This window comes from Drosophila arizonae, chromosome 4 (assembly GCF_054131065.1).
Source record: "Drosophila arizonae isolate 15081-1271.41 chromosome 4, UAZ_ARI_1.0, whole genome shotgun sequence".
Lineage (NCBI taxonomy): Eukaryota > Metazoa > Arthropoda > Insecta > Diptera > Drosophilidae > Drosophila > Drosophila arizonae.
In genome coordinates this window covers 20,622,530-20,644,845 of record NC_142924.1, presented here as the reverse complement: position 1 = coordinate 20,644,845, position 22,316 = coordinate 20,622,530, and the positions used below count along the sequence as shown (strand labels likewise).

Sequence of the window (22,316 nt, the reverse complement as noted above, 5' to 3'; positions counted from 1 at the left end):
ACACAAATTCGGCTATTCATCATTTCATATTTTTGAAATGTATAATCGATTAGCTGGTTAACAAGTTGTGTTTCAAATCAACCTTGGAACATGTGTGATGCAATTTAATTAAAATACTTGTCCGTTACATTGATAGCTTCAAATGGCTTTTATTATGTTACAATTTGGTATTATTACACGATTATTATACATGATTTTGTTATTTTAAAAAAAGAAATATTTTCATATCCGAATGTCGTTAAAAAGCAAATGGCAAAAAATTGATACCCGAACCAAAATGCTTATCTAATAATAATATGAAGTCGGTCACTGTCTACCTCAGTACTTGCTTTTCCTGATCCATAGCATCCTTCATTAAAGACCTAGCGCCCTCTGGTGCTCTCCCCACCAGATATAAGAAATTCAAATACCAATCAATCAAGCGAATTTTAAATGCAGATATCCACAAGCAATATTCAAAGTAGACGCGGCGGGTCAGCCAATTGAAGTACTCCAGAGGCGATCGGCTACTGTGATCATAGATGGAGCGCTGTGCACAGCGTGCCATGAGGCAGGGTCTATCCACCACGTCGCCGTGCATATTACTAATGGCGCGAACAGTATTCAAATTTCGGCTAGAATAACAGAATCATACGTTATTATAAATAGATTAGTTCGGTAGGAGCAATGCACTCACGTCACAAAGAGCAAACACCGCGGCATCTCCCTCAGTGTACTCATAATTATTTCAAACTGTTCCTTGGCCACCTTCTGTATATGATCGACGTCCTCCTGCGTGAGTTTGCTGCGTATTCTCGGCCCCTCAATTGTCACAGGCTGCTGGAAAAGCACTGAGGCAAACTTCATATAATCGACAACATTCATCCTACGAGCGGCGGCCTTCATGCCCATCTCATCTCGCTGCACAGAGGCCACCCAGAATTGAGACAGAGCGACGCGCACGCTACGTGGCATCTCTTCATAGAGTCCGTGATCGAGTATTACAATGTCCGCTTTGCCGTTTCGCTTGTTTTTACGCACAAATACTAAATGGAGAGAGATTTATGTTTATGTCTGTGATAGTTGGAAGCGTTTCTTTGGTTACCCACTGTTGCCGGGATGGGGATCCGCATGGACAAACCCCGATTTAAAGATTTGTTCAGCACACATTGTGAAAAGCTTTTGATCAACGTCTTTTAGACTAAGGCCCAGCTTCTTAATGCTCGCCAAATCGCTAACTTTAACGCCATCAATCCATTCCAAGGTAAGCACGCGCTTAAATATTAAATTAAATTATTAAAAATTCCAAATATTTTGAAGAAATAAATCTTACTTTCTTGGTGAATCCCCAATACACTTTGGGCACATGTACGTAGCTCAGATTACGAAGATCCCTGGCGCAGCGTTCTGCGTTCTTACCCTCTTGCTCAAAGTTCAGCTCTTGAACAAGATTCTTGCGCAGATCGTTCAATATCCAACCAAAATTGTAGTCTTTGAAAATTAACTCAATTAAGTCCTGCAGAAAGATAATCGTAGCCAAGTCGCTGATGAACCGCTTCTGTAAATCGCTATACTGGACTTTCACAGCCACCTGCTGTCCGTTATGCAATCTCGCCTTGAAGACCTGCGCCAAGCTGGCCGCTGCAACAGGTGTGTAGTCGAACTCCTTGTAAATCTTTTCGGGCAGTTTGCCAAAATCCTTCCGAAACACTTTCTGTATATCCTCCTTTGATGTTGGCAGGCATTTATCCTGAAGCTTTGCCAATGTTTCCGTGTATTCAATGGGCAATATATGATTGATGGCTGCAAATCCCTGGCCCACTTTTATATAGAGACCACCATTAAGCAGACATGTTTCCAATAAACGGTTGGCACTGGTTTGATGCACCACTTTTCGCTTCTGCTCATAATCTGGATCAATCTCGTTCAGCCCCAAATAATCTACGGCTATCAGTGTGGCGGTCTTCAGAGACCTCCCGAAGCGCACAAATGATCCACAGTATGTGAAGTCGTTGACAACCCCATCATAACCAATAGCGCAGGCACAAGCGAGCAGACTTCCCAATCTTACGTAGGACACATTACGCCATTTGAAATGGGATCTAACTTGGCTTTGGGCTGTGGAACGCTTGCTATGGAATTGTCTCGGCACCCACAGTTTCTTGCTAACATATCGTAAATTCTGAAATCAATATTTTCAAACAATACATCAATGTTTTTATAAATATGACGCTTATGCACTTACAGGTGTTTGTAGCATTTCCAACAGAATTCTTTTATTTTAAACATTGCCAAACAGCTGTTCACCGCATATCTGCAGTTGTTGCATACCCGCACAATGTTAATGACAGTAACTATCAATTTTAGCAAAATTAATTTACATAAAATATAAATTTGACAATTTTAAAATAAAATATATGTGTTTGATGTACCGAAATTAGAGCATGATTTTAAACATTCTATTTAGTTTCACATTTTGAACAATATAAATGTATATCTGTTTATTTGACGTAGTCTGATAGCTATCGATTATCTTCGGCTTTAAGGATTCATTGCACAACTATCGATTACACGTTCAAATTCCAAATTTAAATTCCAGCCCAACAAGTATTGAGTGCTACTAGAATTTGGAATCAGATGCTACAGTAGCACCAAATTAGTGTATTATACCTTATCGCCGATGTTTTTATTAAATGCAATATATATTTTTTATTTAAAGCAATATCAATATTATAAAATTTGTGTGCAAGCCCTATTTTCTTGTATATTGGTGTATTGCTATCGGTATTTAGCGACTATCGAGCGTGATGATGATTCAGAGATGTCAGCTCTTTTAATGTAAACAAATTCTTTTCAAAAGTATCTGTATAGCATTGCACAAAATGATGAACAGCGTTATATTTAAGTAAGATAAAAATATTAAATTATTTGGATTCACTTAAATGTGCTTTTGTGACCACCAGCTGCTTGCATACTTAACTACGCATGAGGTGACATCTCTGCTATTTGTGTATACGAACGCCGCTTTGTTTGTTTCGCCGACATCTGACAGAGTCAGTTCTTTTTATAGCGTGGTATCTAAAACATAAACCATTTGTTTACCTTAGCAAAGCAGCAGCAGAAAAAGAGCCAGTCCTAGATATTCACAGTGAGTGGTACACACTAAAAGCCATGTCAAACACCATACTTGAAAATTTAAGCGGACGCAAGCTGTCCATATTGGTTAGCAGCCTGCTGCTCTGTCAAGTGGCTTGCTTCCTGATTGGTGGCTTGTATGCACCTGTACCTGCTGGCCATCAGATCGTGATGGGCATCAAATGCCGGGATGTTGCTGGCCGTCAGAATGACACCAGCTTTTTTCTGTACTCACGAGGTAACGGCGCTTGTGATTCCGTTCAGGATATAGACATCGAGCAGGATCCACTGAAGATGGCCAATCAATTGGTTTATGTGTTTCAAATGCCGCTGCCACGAGACAATCGAACGCTCGACTACTCCCGTTGGCAGCAAAATCTCATCGGAGTGCTTCAAATGGACATTGCATACGACTCATCGTCGGAGTTGCGAGAGCCCCCCAAAGAGCTTCAACTGACAATTGACACACGGCTTGCATATCGCAACAAAAACGACGGAGACGCAGATTGGAAGCCCTATGCGCACAGCATTGAGAAGCGCTTCTTGGATTGCCGCGCGGCACACGTCGGCCTTCAGGAAATACTTTACACTTGCGACATAATCCCTCTGTTCGAACTGGGTGCACTACATCATAGTTTCTATCTGCTCAATTTGCGATTTCCCATGGACACACCAAAGCGATTAAATCTCCAGTTCGGACACATGCACGATATCATATTGACAGCCATACATCAGAATGGAGGCTTCACACAGGTCTGGCTGTTGCTTAAGAGCGTGCTCTTTCCCTTCATCATCGGTATAATGGTCTGGTTTTGGAGACGTGTCCACATACTCCAGCGTTCTCCTGCACTGCTGGAGTACATGCTGCTGTATCTAGGCGGCGCTCTTAGCTTCTTGAATCTGCCATTGGAATACCTTACGTTGAGCTTCGAAATGCCGTACATGCTCCTACTAAGCGATGTTCGCCAGGGCATATTCTATGCGATGCTCCTGTCCTTCTGGCTGGTCTTTGCCGGCGAACATATGTTGATACAGGATTCGCCCAATAAGTCCACGATACGTTCACGCTACTGGAAGCACCTGTCTGCAGTTGTTGTCGGCTGCATTTCGCTTTTCGTGTTTGACATTTGCGAACGAGGAATGCAACTGCGGAATCCCTTCTACTCCATCTGGACAACGCCATTGGGCGCTAAAGTGGCCATGAGTTTCATTGTGCTTGCTGGCGTCTCGGCTGGCATTTACTTTCTTTTCCTCTGCTATATGGTCTGGAAGGTATTCAAGGATATTGGCGACAAGCGCACATCGCTGCCATCCATGTCCCAAGCCCGTCGACTGCACTACGAGGGTAAGTCGAAAGCTAAAGTGAAAACCAATTATTTAAAATATTAGTTATGCCACTTGTTTTATTACCTGTTACGGGATTTTCAAAACCAAAAAATAATCAAATAGTAGGCGATTATATATTACATTCGAAATCGAATTTAGCAACGGAATAGTTCACTTGAAATCTTCATAAAAATGGCCAAACATGTTCCAGAGGCGACAATGGATCAGCCGATTTACGCCAGCTTCTTCTGTGTAATGGGCGTAACCGCGGCGATTGTGTTCACAACTTTGGGGGCCGCCTATGGCACGGCTAAGTCTTGCTTGGGCATTGCCTCGATGTCGATAAAGCATCCGGAGCTGATTATGAAAGCGATTATACCAGTTGTTATGGCTGGCATTATTGCTATCTATGGCCTGGTTGTCGCTGTCCTGCTGGCCGGCTCGCTCTCCCCTCTGTACAGCAGCTTTACGGCCTTCCTCAACTTGGGTGCTGGGATTGCTGTGGGTCTGTCGGGAATGGCTTCCGGCTTTGCCATTGGAATCGTGGGCGATGCTGGAATCCGAGCTACTGCAATGCAGCCGAAACTTTTCGTTGGTCTCGTCTTGATACTCATCTTTGCCGAAGTATTAGGTCTCTACGGGCTCATTGTAGCCATCTATTTGTTCACCAAATAAAACTGCCGAATAATTCATGAATATAATTAATTATAATTTTTTTGAACGTAATCTCGATATGTTATAATCTACAATTGGAAGATCTGTCTATTGTAGGCCTTATCTACCGCTTCAAATTCCTTATGCTGGCCACTTTGCTGTGCGCTGGTTTGACCATCGCCGGCTTCATAATGGGCCAAATGGCCGAGGGACATTGGAAGTGGAATGAAGATATCGAAATACAGCTGACCTCCGCTTTTCTTACTGGCGTCTATGGCATGTGGAACATCTACATCTTTGCCCTCCTCATCTTGTACGCTCCGAGTCACAAGCAATGGCCGACAATGCGTCACAGCGACGAGACGACCCAATCTAATGAGAATATTGTCGCCTCTGCTGCTAGCGAGGAAATCGAATTCAGCAACCTGCCCTCCGATTCGAACCCAAGCGAAATCTCGTCACTCACCTCCTTTACGCGCAAGGTGGCCTTCGATTAGGAACTGGCCAAGTTTTATGGTTTTCCGTTGTGTGCCAAACTATTTCTTAGATATGTATTTGGCGACCAAACATTAGTATTATAATTTCCAGTAACAGCTCTTGCCTAATTTCTTGCATTTAACAACACATTTATATATATATATTAATATTACTCATTAGCGTTCATAAATGTATTTTTATAGAATTTTCTCTGCATGCTCAAAGTAGTGTCATGTCCAAGTCCAAAAATTTTACTGATATTTGTAGTAAATGCGTGTACTTATTTATTTTTTGTCTGTATGCCTCGGCAGTATTATCTATATATGGAAAACTTTTTAACTAGCCTTTAAGAGACTCTATAATCGAACCCGAACTTTTTTAAGGTGCTCATGGCTGCATGCACAACATTTAAACACAACATTGAGATATATATTATATACATACAACCAATGTCAAACCTTGTCAACTGTCAATCGTAGAGCAATTTCTTACTCCATTAGTAATTCAAATGAATAAAGAAAAGCAATATTTAAATGATCTTTTTTCCCTCTCTACCATATAATTCGCTGCGGTGTGCGATAATTCTTCCAATAAAATTCTTTTGTTAAGTACACGTAGAACGTAACCACATTCAGGAGCAGGTTTCCGCCCAGCTCCAGCCACTCGGCAAAGCCCTTACGAGCGGGTCGCGTATGCAGCCGAAAGATTATATATGGCACCAAAAAATATCGCACCTCGAGCAGACGTTGGAAGCACAACACCAACACCAGAGCCAGCGGAAACATCAGCTTAAAGCTATCGGACATATGCCTTAACCCGCAACAGAGCAGAGTCAAAGCCAGTAGATAAACTGGCGCCATGGCATAGCGGAACCACCAGAATCGTCCGTAGAGGCGACTCCATACGTAGAAGGTGTAGTGACGATTGTCAGCTAGCAGATAAGGATGAACCACAGTATTGTAATGCACAATCGTGGCTATGAGCAATGTGGCCAATATCGAGAGCACTAAATGACGTCGCAGCAGTCCTAATGCGAATCGAAGTTGGCGCAGTGTATTGGAGATACCAAAGCCAGCGGCGAAAATGGAAAAATAAAAGAGCTGTGGTAAATGCAGAGTAGCTTCATGGGCACTCTTGTCGCCTAACACAATGGAGCCATTGATGCAGATGAAACCAATGAAGGGCAATATAATGGAGGCGTAGAAGCAGCATTTAGCCAAAATATTTAAAATGCTATTGCAAATCAGCTGCGGGCTGCCTAGCAGCTGTTGCCAAAGCTATAAGAGAATAAATTAATATATGTAAATTAAAATTAGAGAAGTTCGTTCAGATATGGTTGCGCACCTTGCTGCTAAATAGGCGTACCGGTCGTTCGTTAGCCGGACAAGATCTCGCGCACTGCTGCACAACGGTGTCCAGAACAGTCATGCCACAGCACATGCAGACCCAAACGATGTTGGTCTGGCGCATGAGCACACTTGCAGCACCCCACACAGCGGCGGGCAAATGAGCTTCCTGTTGCCAATAGTTGTAGAACAAAAGCACCATGGTGAGAGCCAACGTGTCAGTATAGTACAAATGGCTGAAAAAGTAGAGTGGAGGCAGCACAGACATTGTAATTGCCTCATGCGCCGCATAAGCATTGCCTCCTACGCCTGCCAGCGTTCGACGCCGTATTTTGTAGAGCAATAGAATGTTGATGCCAGCGCCAATGAGGCTTAGTAGACGGAGCCCCGTGACTGTGCAGCAGTTGATCGGCTGCAGCACCAACGCAATGAGATATAAGCCCGGAAAGGTGGTGATCTTGGAGTCCCACTATAATAATTGCAATTGCCAATTGATTTGATGCTGTTGTCATGGTTGCAATTGCAATTGCATTTACATACCACATCGAATTGTTTGCGACAGAAAGCCAAGCCCTGAGGTATGTGAAATTCTTCGTCGATGATGTACTCAGCTGTACCGTTTACGCGCAGAAACAGAGGCAACGAATATAATACAAAGCCCACAGGCAGTACTAATTTCCAGGACAACGACATTCTCAAAGTGCCATTGATCAGAACACTTTGTTTATTTCTGCACGACGAACCGGCTAATCTAAATAATTTTATCGGCTGGAAACTTATCGATATTTTGGTATTTTATGATAGAATTCCTAATAATACCAAAACCTTTCCTTTAACAGATCTGTTATTTTGAAATTTGACGTGGAATAAATTTGCAACTGTTTACAATTACCAAAAATGAATAAAAATTGTAACGACAAATCGCATTCGAAAGAAACACAATATTAATGTTGCAATTAATCATATAGCCCTAAAGTCAAACTTGAAGTACATTAAGTTGACTGGAAAACATAAAGATACCTTAAACACATTTGAATACATTGAGACGTAAAATTTGTAAATGACATATTCTAATTTAAAGTATTTTGGTTGAACTACAGAGCTTTTTCAAACTGCTTCAAATCATTTATTCAATAATCCTTTGATTTGAATTTATAGGAAAAGATAGCAACAGGTATTTGAGAAATATGTTTTAGTAATCTGTTTTTGCTATAAAAGAACAATATTTCCCAGGAAATGAAGTCTGGTCACATTGTCTAAAAAAACAGCTGTTGCTTATATACTTTCTGCGAGTGCATTCTACATTGTTTATGTTTTTACTTTCGGTTTTGAGAGTATTTTGAAATGAGCAAAACTATTTTAGATCTTAATGATGACTGCATTGAGTGTTTATTTAAATGTCTTCCGATTGATACTCACCTGAGCTTCGCAAGAGTTTGCACACGTTTTCGAAACGTTTGGCTGAATTATCGTAAATACATATATGCTCGACTTGAGGTTGGAGAAACAAGCGCTGAAGGATTTCAACAAGAGCTGTTGTTACTGCGACAAATAAGTGAACATGTAAAGCATTTAACTATAAATATGAACAGGAACTTCGACTGGAGTGGGACGCCATTAGCACAGTTCATGGCCATCCTACAAAATATGTCTGCACTTGAACGTGTTTTACTCTGGATTAAGGAAAATGAATCACATAAGACTTATGAATGTATCCTGCGAGCTCTTGAGCTATTGCCAAGGATGCAAGGAATTGCTACCTATCAAGATAGTTGGTTACCCAAACAAAAAGTAATTCATTGAGATATTTATTTATAGCTTTCTTTCAGATAACGTTATTGATAGTGTGTATCAATTCAACGACTGTGAAAGCCTGCTTAGGGAATCGGCTCACAGTAGAGACCCGCTCATGGAATTCATTGAAAACCATACGAAAATACGCGTATTGCTATTCAATGATGCATCCATTCGGCCAACTCTTGAGGATCTTGTGCGGCACTCAACGTGTGTAAAGGAGCTCACGTTTCGCATGACCCAAAAGGCTGCTGAGTACGTGCCTCTGGCTGAACTGCCTGCGCTAAGGGAGCTACATATCTTTGGCAATGCCCAGCAACAGGATTGCTGCCCCCTGCTACCATTAGTAAAAGCAATATCCTCCAAGCTCTCCCAGCAACTGCACACCTTAACGATTAATGCGCCTGGACTTGGCTATCCAGAAGCCTGTGAAATTGCACGTATAAGTAGTTTGCAGCGATTAGATTGCCATCTTACAGATCCACAGTGCCTGGAACCTTTGACTGCTCTCAATCAGCTCACTGAGTTATTTATACAGCTGCCAGACTGTGGACCTATCGACGACTTGGTTTTAGATATAATCAAACATTGCCAGAAGCTAAATGTTTTAAGAATAGATTTACCAAACTTAGGTTCAAATTTTCTTGCTGAGGCATATAAATTGCTGCAACAAGTGCGAGATCCAAGCAAACAGGAGCCATTAATACTCCTGCTGGGCATCAATTGTACAAATTTAGACAAGGTAAGCTCATTCGCATTGAGTCTAAAATCAATTTTAAAAATTAATATGTAATTTTTAATTGCAGAATATGAATAGTTATTTAAAGGTAATACGCCAAGAATAACAATTATAAGTGCTCTAGTCGAGACTGCCCAATATCCTGATTCCTGCGTCTTTATCATTATATATGGGGTGTGTCACGCCTCCATCTGCCTTATATTCTAAGTTCAATAGGTTCAGGATATAAAAAGACGTCAGTTGATTTTCTAGTTTGATTGAACTAGTTTAATAACATAAGAGGATAAATAGGTAGGAAATAAATTGTATTTAGTCAAATTAAAATAAATTGTATTTAGTCAAATTAAAATAAATTGTTATTCAAACGGCATGCGACTGCAATATAAGAATGTCATAAAAATTAATATTAATTGAATCAATAAATTGTATATAGATCAGATATATTAAAGACGCAGTTTTCCAGATTGAATGATTTACCATTTGAATTTTTTATTCGGCATAATATTTGAATTTACATATTTCGAGATTTAACATATAATAATTTTTAATAACAAACAATACAACTTAATGACTACCAAGAATCCTTGCCCAGCTGCTCAACCTAAGAACTAAGACGCGATCCTCGCAGCTTGTCGGGCATGAAAGAGCAGACCGATCAGCTCTATTTAAAATATATATAAGGTTTATATTACTTTTGTGTTCGGATTTAATTGTGTTCGAGTGTGTATGTGTGTGTGTGTAGATGTAGCTGAAGCCTTTAGCTGTCCTGATCATAACAAAAACTCCACCTTGCGCATTCGTTGCTACTTGTTGACGCTCCGGTATATCATTGGAGCGGATCGATCGTTAGTCTTCGTGTGGCGCAACTTGATCGTGGCGAATTGGGAGGCGCTGCAAAGATGAACGAACAATGCGAGTAGAACCAGGCTGCACGGCAGCTATGCTATGCTACTCTAGTTACTACTAAGGCGGAGCACTTACTACAGACTTGTTTGTACAATACATTTATGCTTATAAGGGAGGCACAGAGACTTGTGGAGACAGGGCTAGTAAGCGACTTTTACAAAGTGTGGATTTTGTGTGTTTTAGTGGAATACCGTCTACGGGATTGTAATTTGTGTGTTGGCTTTCAGTAGCCCATGGAATAGTTGCGATAAATACCGCGCCTGCTGCAAATATATAAGATACATTTATTATATACTCCCTTCATTTGTTGTGTGTGCTAAGAGAATGTAACATGATGCAAGAGCTTATGACTAAATAAAAAAAATAAGATATATATATAATATAGGTATATTTATGTATGTATATATGGTTTATGTGTTTATGTTTAGCTTAAAACTGTGCGTTATGCAAGGCACCAAAATAATGGAAGCTCTCACACGCTGTGAGCCCTGAAAGAGTATTAAGCAGTCAGCGATTGATGATTGGAGCATAGTTGACTTTTTCTTGATATATATAACAGATATTTGGAAGCACTTGGAAGAGATATATCATAGTTGTAGTAATTATTTAAATACATTTTTGATCAGATTGCTGGTAACTTAAGAGTTACAGGACAGAATATTACGTGCTTATTTCTAATGTTTCACTGGGAATCGAATCATGCTTGGTTATTTCACATGCTCTCCTCAATCGCCGTCACGCTCGGCGCATTTTCTTCTCCGGTAAGAAAACGGCGAAACTACAAACTCCTTACAGAGCCCGCAATTTGTTTTGCTCCTGGCCCATTGCCCCTGGTAGCTATTTCAGCTTGGCGCTGGCAGATTTCTGACTGGTAATGCCGTGCTGCTCCTGGTCCCAGAAGTCGTACCACGGACCGTAGCTCTTGTTGCCCACATGCGCCTTCAGATTGCGCTCCAGTGTCGCGCTGCTGTTGATGTTGTTGTTGTTGTTGTTGATGTTGTTGATGTTGTTGTGGTTGCTGTTGCTGTTGTTGTTGCTACTGTTGTTGTTGGAGGATGATTTGAGCAGACGCGTGCGCGGCAGAATTGTGGCAGTTGGTGCACCATTAGCTCCATTAGCTGTGGAGTTGCGGGTCAGCGTGCTGTCCTGATCCTTGGAGCTGGACTTCTTCAGCGTATTGGTCGCAATCGTGGATGTGGATGAGCGAAACGTGTGAAACTCCATTTGCTGCTGCTGCTGCTGATGGTGTTGATGCTCTCGGCGTCTCAGCTTGTCATCCTTGCGCACCAGATGATCATTGATCACGATGCAGTCATAGGGGTCGGAGCTGGTCGACTTGATCTCTGCCTCAGACTCATCCTCGCTGGTGTAGTACTGCTTGAGTATGTCCTTGCGCTTGAGCGTCTTCATGACCAGGCCATGATTGCCAACGCCTCCTCCGTTGCCCGAATTGCCGCCTCCATTGTGCTGCATGTCATCGAAGAAGTTATTGACGTCGCTCATCTTCAACGTGCCATGATCATCGCTGTCGCCCTCATCCGTGGAGTGGGGAAACTGTTGTTGGTGCTGTTGCTGCTGCGATGGCTTCGATCGGCTGAGCGTTTGTGCCTTGTGCTGCGGCGTGGAGGAGGCCAGTGAGGCGGAACCAGAGCCCTGCTTGTCCAGCTTGCGGTGTCCATGGCCATAATCTGACTGCTGCTGCTGCTGACTACGGCGGATGGTGCTCAAGCGTTCGCTTTCCGACGGCTCCTCTATATCAATCTCAATGGTCTTCATGATCTTCATGCGTGACTTGGGCGTATAGCCGCTGCTCCTCTGCTGCTGATGCTGCTGCTGCGGCTGCTGCGGCTGTTGTTGTTTTTGTAGCGGCATGGCCGGACTCACTCCATAGATGTTCTCATCATCGTCGCCATAGATCTCTGTGCTGGTAATGCTGTCCTTGCGGCCACGCTTCTCCTGCGACGAGCTGGAGTTCTGCGACTTGGTCAGCGTGCCAGTGCCGTTGCCATTGCTGTGATTGTGACGCTCTCGATCCTCGTCCAGGGCTCCGACGTCCCGCATCTCCTCCATATTGGGCGCTGCAACCAGGTCGCGATGCTGCCAGAGCGACATGCCAGCTAGGATGTCCTCAGTGCGTCCTCCGCCAAACTTCCAGAAGGACTTGGTGCGCTTCAAGCCAGCACTCGAAGCCTGCAGTATCTCATCGTCCGAGGCAATCAGATCGTATCGCATTTTGCCACCGATGCCTCCGCCGCTCTGCCGACTCAGCCGGTTCAAGCTCTTGTCATCGATCTGGCTGTCCACGCTGTTGCGGAAATTACGATTCAGCGTCCACGAAGCCACGTCCCTGGGCACCGTGTGGGTGTTGGTGTCCGCGCGTCGCCTTCGTGGTGTTATTTTTATTGGTGGGTTAAGCGGATAGTCGTGGGTGCGGTTGGTGTGTGCGGGCGTGGTTAACACAAAGGATGCGACAATGATGAAGGGCAACAAAGTATATAATGATGATACATGAAATCAAAAGAACAATAAAAGAGCAAACGAAAATAAATAAGGTTCTTAATAGCATATATTATATATTCGGATGAGGTTACGATGGGTGCGCAGATTAGTGACAATAGCAGCGAGTGGGCAATGATATTGACATATGCTAAGTTTATATACACTCATACATACATATATTTCTGGTGGTGGGGCATTGATAGTCTATAATAATTATTCAAATTAGCTTCAACTCCTTAAAACTTAGTTGGACTACAAAATGGAACTTCTTCAAATTTATGAAAATAAAATAATAAATGATTCCATTAAAAAGTTATTAAATTCAAAGTGGAAATTCACTTATTTTTGTGTTTCAAAATATTTAGATATCATAAATAAAATAAGAATAATTAACCAAAATATCCTTAAAGTATATAACTATGTTTTAGCAAGTATAGGTATGAATATACCCTCAACTCTGGGTAGAGCCTTTATCATTTTTAGCTCGTTCTGTTTAATGGGTAACCTTAGCTGAAGCAATCCTTTCAAGAAAGTAATTTTGAATTCTTATTCATCTTCGTTTCAGATTTGTTGACATTTAAGAACAATTCATTCATAATACGGACAGCCGGACAGATGATCAGGGCTAAATGGACTCAGTTCGTCATCAATATCTAGGATATACATATATACTTTATAAGGGTCCGCCTTGCCTTCTTCTGACTGTTACATACAATTTAATAAAACTCAAGGTATACAAAATAAATAAATGAAAATGCAAAAATAATTCCTATATTCTGATTTGGTGTTTCCTAAAGTTCTCAGATGTTGAAAAAATGTATAAAAGTAAAAGTCAAAGATGAAATTGAAATCGAATAACATAAAAATAATTATTCAAGCGAGTCTCTCTAATGCAGAAGATGCATCCTATCAATGCCACACACATACACACATGGATAATATCCACATGGATAATATACACTTACCGTATGGGCACACGTTGTGTGGCTGGCTCCTCGTCGGAGTAGTCCACCTCGGGCTGTGGCGGCGGCTCATTGGCGAAGCCGCTGTCATTGCTGCTGTGCAGCGAGGTCTTTGCCGCCGCTGCGGACTTTGTGGACGGCTGGCTCATGGAGCTCTGCAGGGGCAGGCCAATTATTGGAGAATTCGGTCAGTGCAATTCGATGTGCTCACCTGTGCTCCATTCAGCAGCTTCTGCTTGCGTCGCTCCACGGCAGCAGGCACGCCGTTGGTAGCGCAGAAGCTCTGCGAACTGTTCAGCATACGGGCGCTCTGGCTCTGGCCATTCGGGACTGGGGCGGGCAGCGTGGGCGGCGGACCGGGGCGTGGATTGGCTGCCGAGCCGGAGCGGTACTTCTTTTGCTGCTTGATGGTGTCGCCGAACATGCGCGTGGGCGAGGACTCCTCGGCGCTGTGATTACGGCGTCGTCTGTACGTGGCCTCGTTGTCCATCAGCTCCATCTGCGCTTCGTATTGCTGCTGCTGCTGTTGCTGCTGCTGCTGCTCTTGGTAGCTGCGCAGTCCGCTGCTGGCGTAGCTCATGTGCATGTTCTCATAGCGTCGTCCGCTAGATGGCGCCACCTCCAGGCTCTCTGCATTGGTGTAGGCCACAGGGAACCAGCCGAAGTGCTGCGTGCGCAGATTCTCACCAAACTGCCAGCCCTTGGCCTTGCCGCCCACCAGGGCAATGCGATCGCCCTCCTCGAAGGACAGCTGATTCTCACCCGAAGGCATATAGGCATACAGTGCCTTGACCAGTGGACGCTGATCCCCACGCTCCGCCTCACAGAGCGGCAGCTGCTCCTCGATGATTTTGTGTTTGCTGCCTGCAAGACGGGTAAAGATATAGATATAGATAAATAGAGCAGGCCAGGTGAGTTAGCTTACCTGTCATAGGTCCAGCTCCCACGAGCGCCAAATTGAAGTCGGATTTGGCACGCGGCAAGGAATTCTGTCCATAGAGCGCTGATCCCGATCCACCTTCACGCTCGTGCAGAGTGCGCATGTCTCCGTACGGGGCATCGATGCTGCGCGATTTCTTTAGCTGAGCGCCCATGCCTTGGCTCTGTAGCTGCTCATCATCAGCGTCTTTGATGCGCTCCTGGAGAGACAGAGGGACAGACGGACAGACTAAGAGAGCTGCTAGGGCTGGGGGCTGGGGGCTGGGGGCTGGGGGCTGGGGGCTGGGACTTACCAGGCGCCTCGTATTGCTGTTGCTGCTGCTGTAGCCGCTCTCGTATGCGGCCGGCGGTATTATCTCACGGGAAGCGGCAATTTCTTGCCAATTTTCGAAATTATTATCAATTACTGTTTTGCCGGTGGTGTGGTAGGCCATCCAGTGCTTGGCGATCGAGCACTGGCGCTCCAAGACGAAACCATAGCGACGACGCTCCTGTGTCATGGCCTGTGTGCGTACAAGAGTTTTTGCTTATGCTCAGCTGTCGAACAAAAGACTTAGGCAACGAACTTACATTCTTATAGCTCTGATCACAAAATATATCGAGTTTCTTCTTCTGATCCTCCAACAATTGTAGGCTCTAAAATAATATTCGTGTGATCGTGCTCGGTAAGGCAATCGAAGATCAGCATGAGTAAACATGTATATACACTTACTCTCAGCTCCTTTTCCGTGTTCTCGGGCGTGGCCTTTTTCTTGCGCTGCTTCTTCATTGTGGAGACGGCCTTCTGGTAGCTCTCCATGCGCACTTTGTGCTGCTGCATGAACTTCTTCTGCTCATGCTGCACCACTTTTGTGTCCTTCTCCAAGTTTGTCTCCAATGGCACCAATAGATCAACATAGAAGGCTTTCAGCTGGAGGCAAGGGAAGTTTCATATATATTATATGTATATTTTTAAATGGAATAGGACTAGAAGAGAGTTAGTGTGTGTGTGTGTGTGTGTGTGTGTGTGTGTGTGATCGAGAGTATGCCAGAGGAATAAATTGCGAGAGTGAGTATCGGAGACTATGCGTATGAGTGTCTTTCTATGCGATTCTCATGAACTATTCATGTTATATTACTTTTACTTCACTTACAATATTCATTTGTTGATCCTGAATCTCCTTGTTGACATTCACAACGCTCATCAAAGCTGAACCTGCATTGTATTATGGATTCAGAGTATCGTTGATTAAATATGAATCTCACTCTCAATTGCATTCTTTCACCGTGAGGTCTTACCAATATCGCCCGTTCCGCTTTGTTGCGCGTTCATCGCAATCTTGGCCAATGCTTCATTGAATAGACGCGAGGCTGTTGCGGCACCTGTTGCATGGAGTGGCACGAAATGCATTACAAATTAGTTAACTGTATATGGCCAGTCGAGTATATAGTCTATATGATGATTACCATGCAACGCCTTCAGGTAACTTTTGCCCGCCGCAATTAGCTGTCTGGCACCCGGATTGAATCTATCGAGTATATTCTGCAATTGCATAGATTAAAACAAATTAATGCTGCTTGAATAAATATTGTGATGTGATCGCATATGTTAATTAATTACAATATAATTTATGAGCTGCCATATCGCATTCCTAACGACAGATCATTTAACTCGGCAATTATGCTTTGTTTTTGCTACCCTGTAGACATGCAAAGAGGGTATAGATGCTTTGTTTATTTTTATTTTTCGAATAGAAAACTTTTTATATCTTATATCTCTGATATAAATACATATATGGCTTAATATCTTATAGAATGTATTAATGGAGTTCTTTTTAAAGAATTGTAATATATAAAATATTGCAGCTTTAACTTCATGAGCTCAGTATGGAACGAATTTCCCTGCATATAAAACTTTTTTAATTGTATATGCATATAAAAAGTTGTATTTTAAGGGGTATAAAGGGTATATGCCATACATGTATCTTGCTTGAGGTACACCAATATTTTATTTAATTCCATGTCTCATATCACACTGTGCTGTGCATTTCTCGCGAGCCTGTCTATCTGTCGTAATGGTTTTTCACGACTCGCTTCGGGTAGTAAAAGTTTGTTGTATAAGCCCAGCGAAATACACAAAAAGAAACATTATTGTGGTCAACACAAAAGACATATACATCATTAGTTCCGCGTAAGCCGCCAGCAAAGACTGCAGAGAGCAGAGAGTCGACGCCTGGAGTCGTACCGAGCTAACTGCACCTGCGCATTGGCTAAGGCCACACGAATGGTGAATGGAATGGAATGGGTCGACTAGGCATATGCCACCACAGCACCTTAACGACAGTAATCTAGTCATCATGTGTTCACTGTAAGAGCATTGCGACAGCTTTCTTCGCTTAATAATCTAAATAAGCAGACAGATTAAAGTCAGATTAAAATGTTGTATAAACCACAGAAATACAAATCCGCCCTGAATTGGTGTTTAATTGGGAATTGATTTAATTATGCCTTCTGTATGGGCAGCCACAGCAAGCTAACCGTTTAGTGCAATACTTAATGGATTAAGTTTAATTAATAAACAAAGCCATTTACGCAACTGGGCAGAACTCGAATCGAGCTTTGATATTAACAAAGGAAAACTTAAATAGAAGCTTATGCAAAATTGCAAATAATCATTTTCTGTACTATTCTTTTTTTTGTAAAAGTTAATGTGTATATACAAATAATATATAAAATAAATGTATATTCTATGTTATTTTTGAATACTATATATTAACAAAAAAAAATTTATATTGTATATAAAAATTGTTTTTTTTTTATTTTTGGTATATTATAATAAAAATTATTCATTGACATTTTAATTACATATTTTAGTTTTTATTTAAACTTGTATACATTAATATATATAAATAACTTATATAAAATATCTTAAAATTCTAAATTATGTGTTTTCTTGCTTGCGGTAAATTAAATAGATTTTACATTTTTAATGTTTTATTTTATTCCCATTTAGTTATTATCAAATTTTATATTACTATATTAATTTTCTTTTTATTTTAATTTTTTTTTTTAAGTTAATGAGTATGTTAATTTAATAATTAAAATAAATATTTATTTGTATTTATTAATCTCTTTGATTTTTTCCCATTATTATAATTTTTATGTGTGCTTTAAATTTATTATTAGATTAATGACGGCATCCGAAACAAAACATTAAATATGCCGGTGAATCATGTAATCAGTCAATAAAAATCTGCTAAGCGCACAGAAAAGTTAGATAACTTAGAAATGCAATAAACAAGCACTTAAATAATAATGAATTGAGCTAGCGACAAAAATGCATTTGCATACAATGACAGCTGCGACTGCACTTATCGTTTCTCAGGTGACGTAAATTATTTGGTCACAGCGGAGTCGCAATGAGATCAGCTCGAGCCCAACACAAACAAACAGAAGGGCAAGACAACAGCTCTATTTGGGCAGCGCGTAGAGCAATCCTGGGCTGGGCTCTGCTCCGCTCTACTCTCTCTCTCTCTCTATCACTCTCTCTATTTATATTTGAAGACAATGCCAAACCTCTGAATCCCTGACACGCAACAACGGCTCCAAGTGCTGTGAGTGACTCACAAAGCGCTTTATTGTCAGCCACTTGACATGGAGCACTCAGACAGACAGACAGACGGAGCTGGCGAACCTGTTCGAGCATAATTAATTACGAGCCCCTTGAAGAATTTCAACAAATGTTTTTTGCCTAGAACCGACTTCCTGACGGACAAGCGAGCAGCACAAAAGAAAAGCACTCATAACTAAATTGTGAGTACTCGCCTGTACATGCCAGCCAAAATATAAACACAATTAGCAACAAACTGTCAAAAATTCAGAGCCAATAACAAAACACAAATATTTTGCTTTACGAAAACAATTTGAGTTTTTGTATGCAACGTAAAAGATACAATGAATGTCAAATAGTTGAGACACCAGCTCAAAGTAATATTTATACAATTTTTTGTTGTTTTGTTTTTCAGCTTTATTTTTATTTGTCAAAAATTTATTAGCCGCAAATCGCAGCGTTGAGGCGTGGGAATGCCTGCACTCAGACTGAGACTCAAACTGGAAATCAAACTGAAAATCAAACTTCATATAAGCAAGGTCAGAGCGCGGCTCATACTATATAGCTTCCATTTATTCGAGTGTTTACTTTCATGACTTACTTTAAGAGCTAGTCCTATCGCAATTAAATGTTTAATTTACATTCAGCTCCAAATTGTTTAATTAGTAAGCGAGTGCATGACAAGTGAGCCAACCCTGACATCAGCTGAGCCATGCACTCAACTATCTACGTGTCTATGTATCTATGTATCTATGGGTCTATGTATCTATGTATCTATGTATCTATGTATCTATGTATCTATGTATCTTTGTATCTATGTATCTATGTATCTATGTATCTATGTATCTATGTATCTATATATCTATATATCTATATATCTATGTATCTATATCTAGATATCTATATATCTATGTATCTATATCTAGATATCTATATATCTATATCTAGATATCTATATATCTATGTATCTATGTGTCTGTGTATGCATCAATGAAATAGATTTGTGCACCTTCAACTTGCCTCGGGTTTATTAGGCTATAAAAAGTTTGAACAATTTGTGGCTTGAGTAATTATAGTGGTTAGCACAGCATTTAAATGGACAGTTATGATAATTAGCTGTGATTGGGTGTATTTAAGGTACGAATGTGCCTGCCTGTAAGCCCAGTTCAAGGCAGCAATGCAGACCTTCAGAAAGTAACGGCCCAAGCAATGGTACTGTAATTGTCAAGGCAATATTCCAGTATAGGTAGGGAAAATAGGGAAAAGTATACTAATAGAATAATGAACTGCATCAATGTTAGTTGTACTCTTCACTCAGTAAGCTATAATTTAATACACTCACTTACTGAAATTAATACTACCACTACTATATAGTTTTATATAGTTTCTATTATTTCATTATTTATGCATGAATAGTGTTTCACTATTATACTTGTTTATCATTTTCACAACCAAATCTAATTTGTTTCGTTATACTTTGGGTATAAATTTCATTCCTCATACCTAAGCCGGCAGCTGCTGCTGCTGCTGCTGCTGTTGCCCACCTTAGCTGAGTTACCTTTAGCCATGCAATTTAGAAAAAGACCTGACGCAACTTTTATCACACCCGCAAATCTTTTTGGACGGCGCAAAACATTTAACCCAAAATAAATTGAGCGCCCCTCTCGAACCGCTGCGCCCCCTGCCCTGCCTGGGCCGGCTCTAATCGCCGCTTAACATAAATCGCCTAGTGAGCTCGGCACATGTAATTTTTTTAATTAAACAAAACAGAAATAAAAAGAGTCGCAATTTTGTTAGCCTCCTCTCTGTCTCTCTCTCTCTCTCTCTGTCTCACCCCCTACACATTCTCCTCTACGCTTCTGTTTCCTTGGCTGGCAAAGTGGTATCAAATGGGCCCGGCCATAATTCAACGACGCCAGCGGCCACACCCACCGCAGGCATGCGAGAATGCAATCCGCCCAGGCACCAACAACAACACCAACTACAACAACAGCAAGAAACACGAGCCGCAATTATGCCAATTAGAAAATGAAAACTTGCAAATAAAAACGAAATAAAGCAACGACGACAGCCAAATGGAAGGCAGCCAAGCACGCAACAGGTACTCGAGCCACAACAACGAAAAACTTGTCCGTTGACAAAACTTTGGCAAAGGCGTCAGGGCGTAACCTCGCCCCCTGCCGCCTCAGCATGCCGCTTCAGCGTGCGTGCAAAATGTTTGAAAGTGTTTGCGTGTGTGTTCCCAGACCAACAAAAACGAATAAATAATAAAAAAAAAAAATGCGAATCGTAGGGCTTCGCCTGTCCAACTCGGACAATGACATAGTTCCATTATGGCCCAAGCTGAACCGTGTGACATCGTTCCAAGCTCAGACTCCCTCTCGCTCTTGCTCTCTTTCTCTCTCCCTCCCTCTCTAATGCTGCAGCCTTAGAAATGCCTGGGTCTACTACTCACATTCCGTCACAGTCACATTCACATTCAAATCCACAGTCACAGTCGCAGTCACAGTTGCAGTCACAGTCACAGTCTCGGTTCCGATTCCTGCTCCCACTTCGCATTAGACAGCCGTCGTCTCCATCAGTCTCTGTACTTTTCATTTATACTCATTGCCCTCTATCTTTAGCTGCTGCTGTCACTGTTTCTGTTGTTGTTGTTGCTGTTGCTATTGTTGTTGCTATTGTTGTTGTTGTAGCCTCAGCACTTGGAACACCTTTGGACGTCAACGTCGCTTCGTCCCACTTGTGCGCCATGCTGAGCTGCGCTCTTGAGTGGCTTCGCCTAGTCTTCAGCCTAGTCCCCAGACAAACCCAAGCAATTGCCAGGTCTTTTGTATGCCCACCTGGGCATCATTCGCTCTGGCCAGCAAACCGCTTATTGCAGCTCTGTTTCCCGCCATGCCGACAGAATGTGCCATAAATCCATTAAAGTGTGTGACAAACAATTGCTGCTGATTTATTTCAAGCACACATCGTCAGGTGGGCAATGCTGAAGCAGGGAACGAGCTGTGGTCGGCCTTTACTTGCCCACAATTATAGAACTGAAGATGATGTCCCACATTATTATTATAAATCATTATAGTTGCTGAGAATATATAATATAATATAGCTATTAGCTATGTCTGCTTGGAAAATTGTTAACTCTACAATTTCTTTTATGCATTCCAGTTTTATATTTATATATTTATTTCATATAAGGAAGTATCATAAATCCTAATTCTGTTTTATGTATCGCCCTACTTTGACTGAATCTATGCTAATCTGACTATCGATATCCATGCTCCTACTCTCTCCATATAACGTATTTATTACGCCCTAATCTCATTTAATTTATTTGCTACTTTCTCTTTTTTACAGATATTCTCCCTATGATAAGGTTTATCTATCACTAATATCTGATCATTTATATGGAGGAAAGACCCAATATTTTAGTGCAATTTAGTATATCCCATCTACTATCTATCTCCACCAGCTTAAATTTTGATGAAATAAAAAAACCATAATTATTTATTACAAACTTGAATAATAAATTTCAACTTGATATTTAAATATAATTAATTTGCCAGCATTAAATTTAATACCTTCCAGTTTCAATCTCTCTCTAGGAAACTCAAAGTAGATGTGCAAAATTTATCTACGCTATCTCTCTCTCTCTTTCCCTGTCCATCTCTCTCTAGCTCTGCTTCTGCAACGCTAGAGTACATCCATAAAAAAAACACATATATTGTTTATCCGAAAAACAAACTTAAATCAAATTTAAGATGGGGTCGCTGGCAATAAAAATCGATGGCAATCAATTAATTTGCCAATAACAATAATAAATATATAATGCCAGTCACATTATTATAATCGGTCTATAAACCACTTATGGCTGACAGCTAATCAGAGTCTGTGACAGAGTCGGACGCGACGTATAAATCACAGATGTATTAAATATAATCTTAGGGAAAAGAGCAGGAAGTTATTTGATTAAT

At 41.4% G+C, this 22,316-nt stretch overlaps 5 protein-coding genes and 1 pseudogene across 14 annotated transcripts in view; 3 read left to right on the top strand and 3 right to left on the bottom strand.

Moving 5' to 3' along the window:
- Positions 1-124: 124 nt before the first annotated feature.
- Adck5 (aarF domain containing kinase 5) lies at positions 125-2,517 on the bottom strand. Its single transcript, XM_018005550.2, has 5 exons — positions 2,225-2,517; positions 1,313-2,161; positions 1,089-1,254; positions 677-1,025; positions 125-614 (listed from the first exon to the last, which is right to left on the bottom strand). Exons 1-5 carry the CDS (start codon positions 2,237-2,239, stop codon positions 314-316), a joined length of 1,680 nt encoding a protein of 559 aa, XP_017861039.1. The 5' UTR covers positions 2,240-2,517; the 3' UTR covers positions 125-313.
- A 210-nt stretch (positions 2,518-2,727) lies between these two features.
- Positions 2,728-6,105, top strand: wls (Wnt ligand secretion mediator). 2 transcript variants are annotated; one of them, XM_089469262.1, is made up of 3 exons: positions 2,728-2,884; positions 3,087-4,459; positions 5,212-6,105. In XM_089469262.1, the coding sequence occupies exons 1-3, from the start codon at positions 2,862-2,864 to the stop codon at positions 5,589-5,591; spliced, it is 1,776 nt and encodes a 591-aa protein (XP_089325388.1). In that variant the 5' UTR covers positions 2,728-2,861; the 3' UTR covers positions 5,592-6,105. The 2 variants fall into 2 exon arrangements, with proteins under 2 accessions (XP_089325388.1, XP_017861040.1); XM_018005551.2 differs by having other exon boundaries at positions 2,731-2,884; positions 2,943-4,459.
- On the top strand, positions 4,466-5,141 carry LOC108612638 (V-type proton ATPase 16 kDa proteolipid subunit c pseudogene; annotated as a pseudogene).
- Alg10 (alpha-1,2-glucosyltransferase Alg10) lies at positions 5,604-7,699 on the bottom strand. Its single transcript, XM_018005564.2, has 3 exons — positions 7,458-7,699; positions 6,916-7,386; positions 5,604-6,848 (listed from the first exon to the last, which is right to left on the bottom strand). Exons 1-3 carry the CDS (start codon positions 7,608-7,610, stop codon positions 6,123-6,125), a joined length of 1,350 nt encoding a protein of 449 aa, XP_017861053.1. The 5' UTR covers positions 7,611-7,699; the 3' UTR covers positions 5,604-6,122.
- A 54-nt stretch (positions 7,700-7,753) lies between these two features.
- On the top strand, positions 7,754-9,919 carry LOC108612622 (uncharacterized). Its single transcript, XM_018005572.2, has 4 exons — positions 7,754-8,091; positions 8,151-8,688; positions 8,747-9,453; positions 9,518-9,919. Exons 2-4 carry the CDS (start codon positions 8,262-8,264, stop codon positions 9,554-9,556), a joined length of 1,173 nt encoding a protein of 390 aa, XP_017861061.1. The 5' UTR covers positions 7,754-8,091; positions 8,151-8,261; the 3' UTR covers positions 9,557-9,919.
- The window catches only part of IRSp53 (Insulin receptor substrate 53 kDa), a 35,413-nt gene continuing 23,011 nt past the window's right edge, over positions 9,915-22,316 (bottom strand). For 4 of the 9 annotated variants that reach the window (XM_089469246.1, XM_089469247.1, XM_089469245.1 and 1 more), the window contains 9 exons: positions 16,203-16,278; positions 16,035-16,118; positions 15,890-15,951; positions 15,469-15,666; positions 15,327-15,392; positions 14,743-15,259; positions 14,029-14,681; positions 13,821-13,972; positions 9,915-12,739 (listed from right to left, as the gene is read on the bottom strand). In XM_089469246.1, coding sequence (XP_089325372.1) covers positions 11,194-12,739; positions 13,821-13,972; positions 14,029-14,681; positions 14,743-15,259; positions 15,327-15,392; positions 15,469-15,666; positions 15,890-15,951; positions 16,035-16,118; positions 16,203-16,278 — 3,354 coding nt within the window. In that variant the 3' untranslated portion in view covers positions 9,915-11,193. The remainder of the gene's footprint in view (positions 12,740-13,820; positions 13,973-14,028; positions 14,682-14,742; positions 15,260-15,326; positions 15,393-15,468; positions 15,667-15,889; positions 15,952-16,034; positions 16,119-16,202; positions 16,279-22,316) is intronic. The other 5 variants (XR_016270137.1, XM_018005528.2, XM_018005529.2 and 2 more) reach the window with 5 other exon arrangements.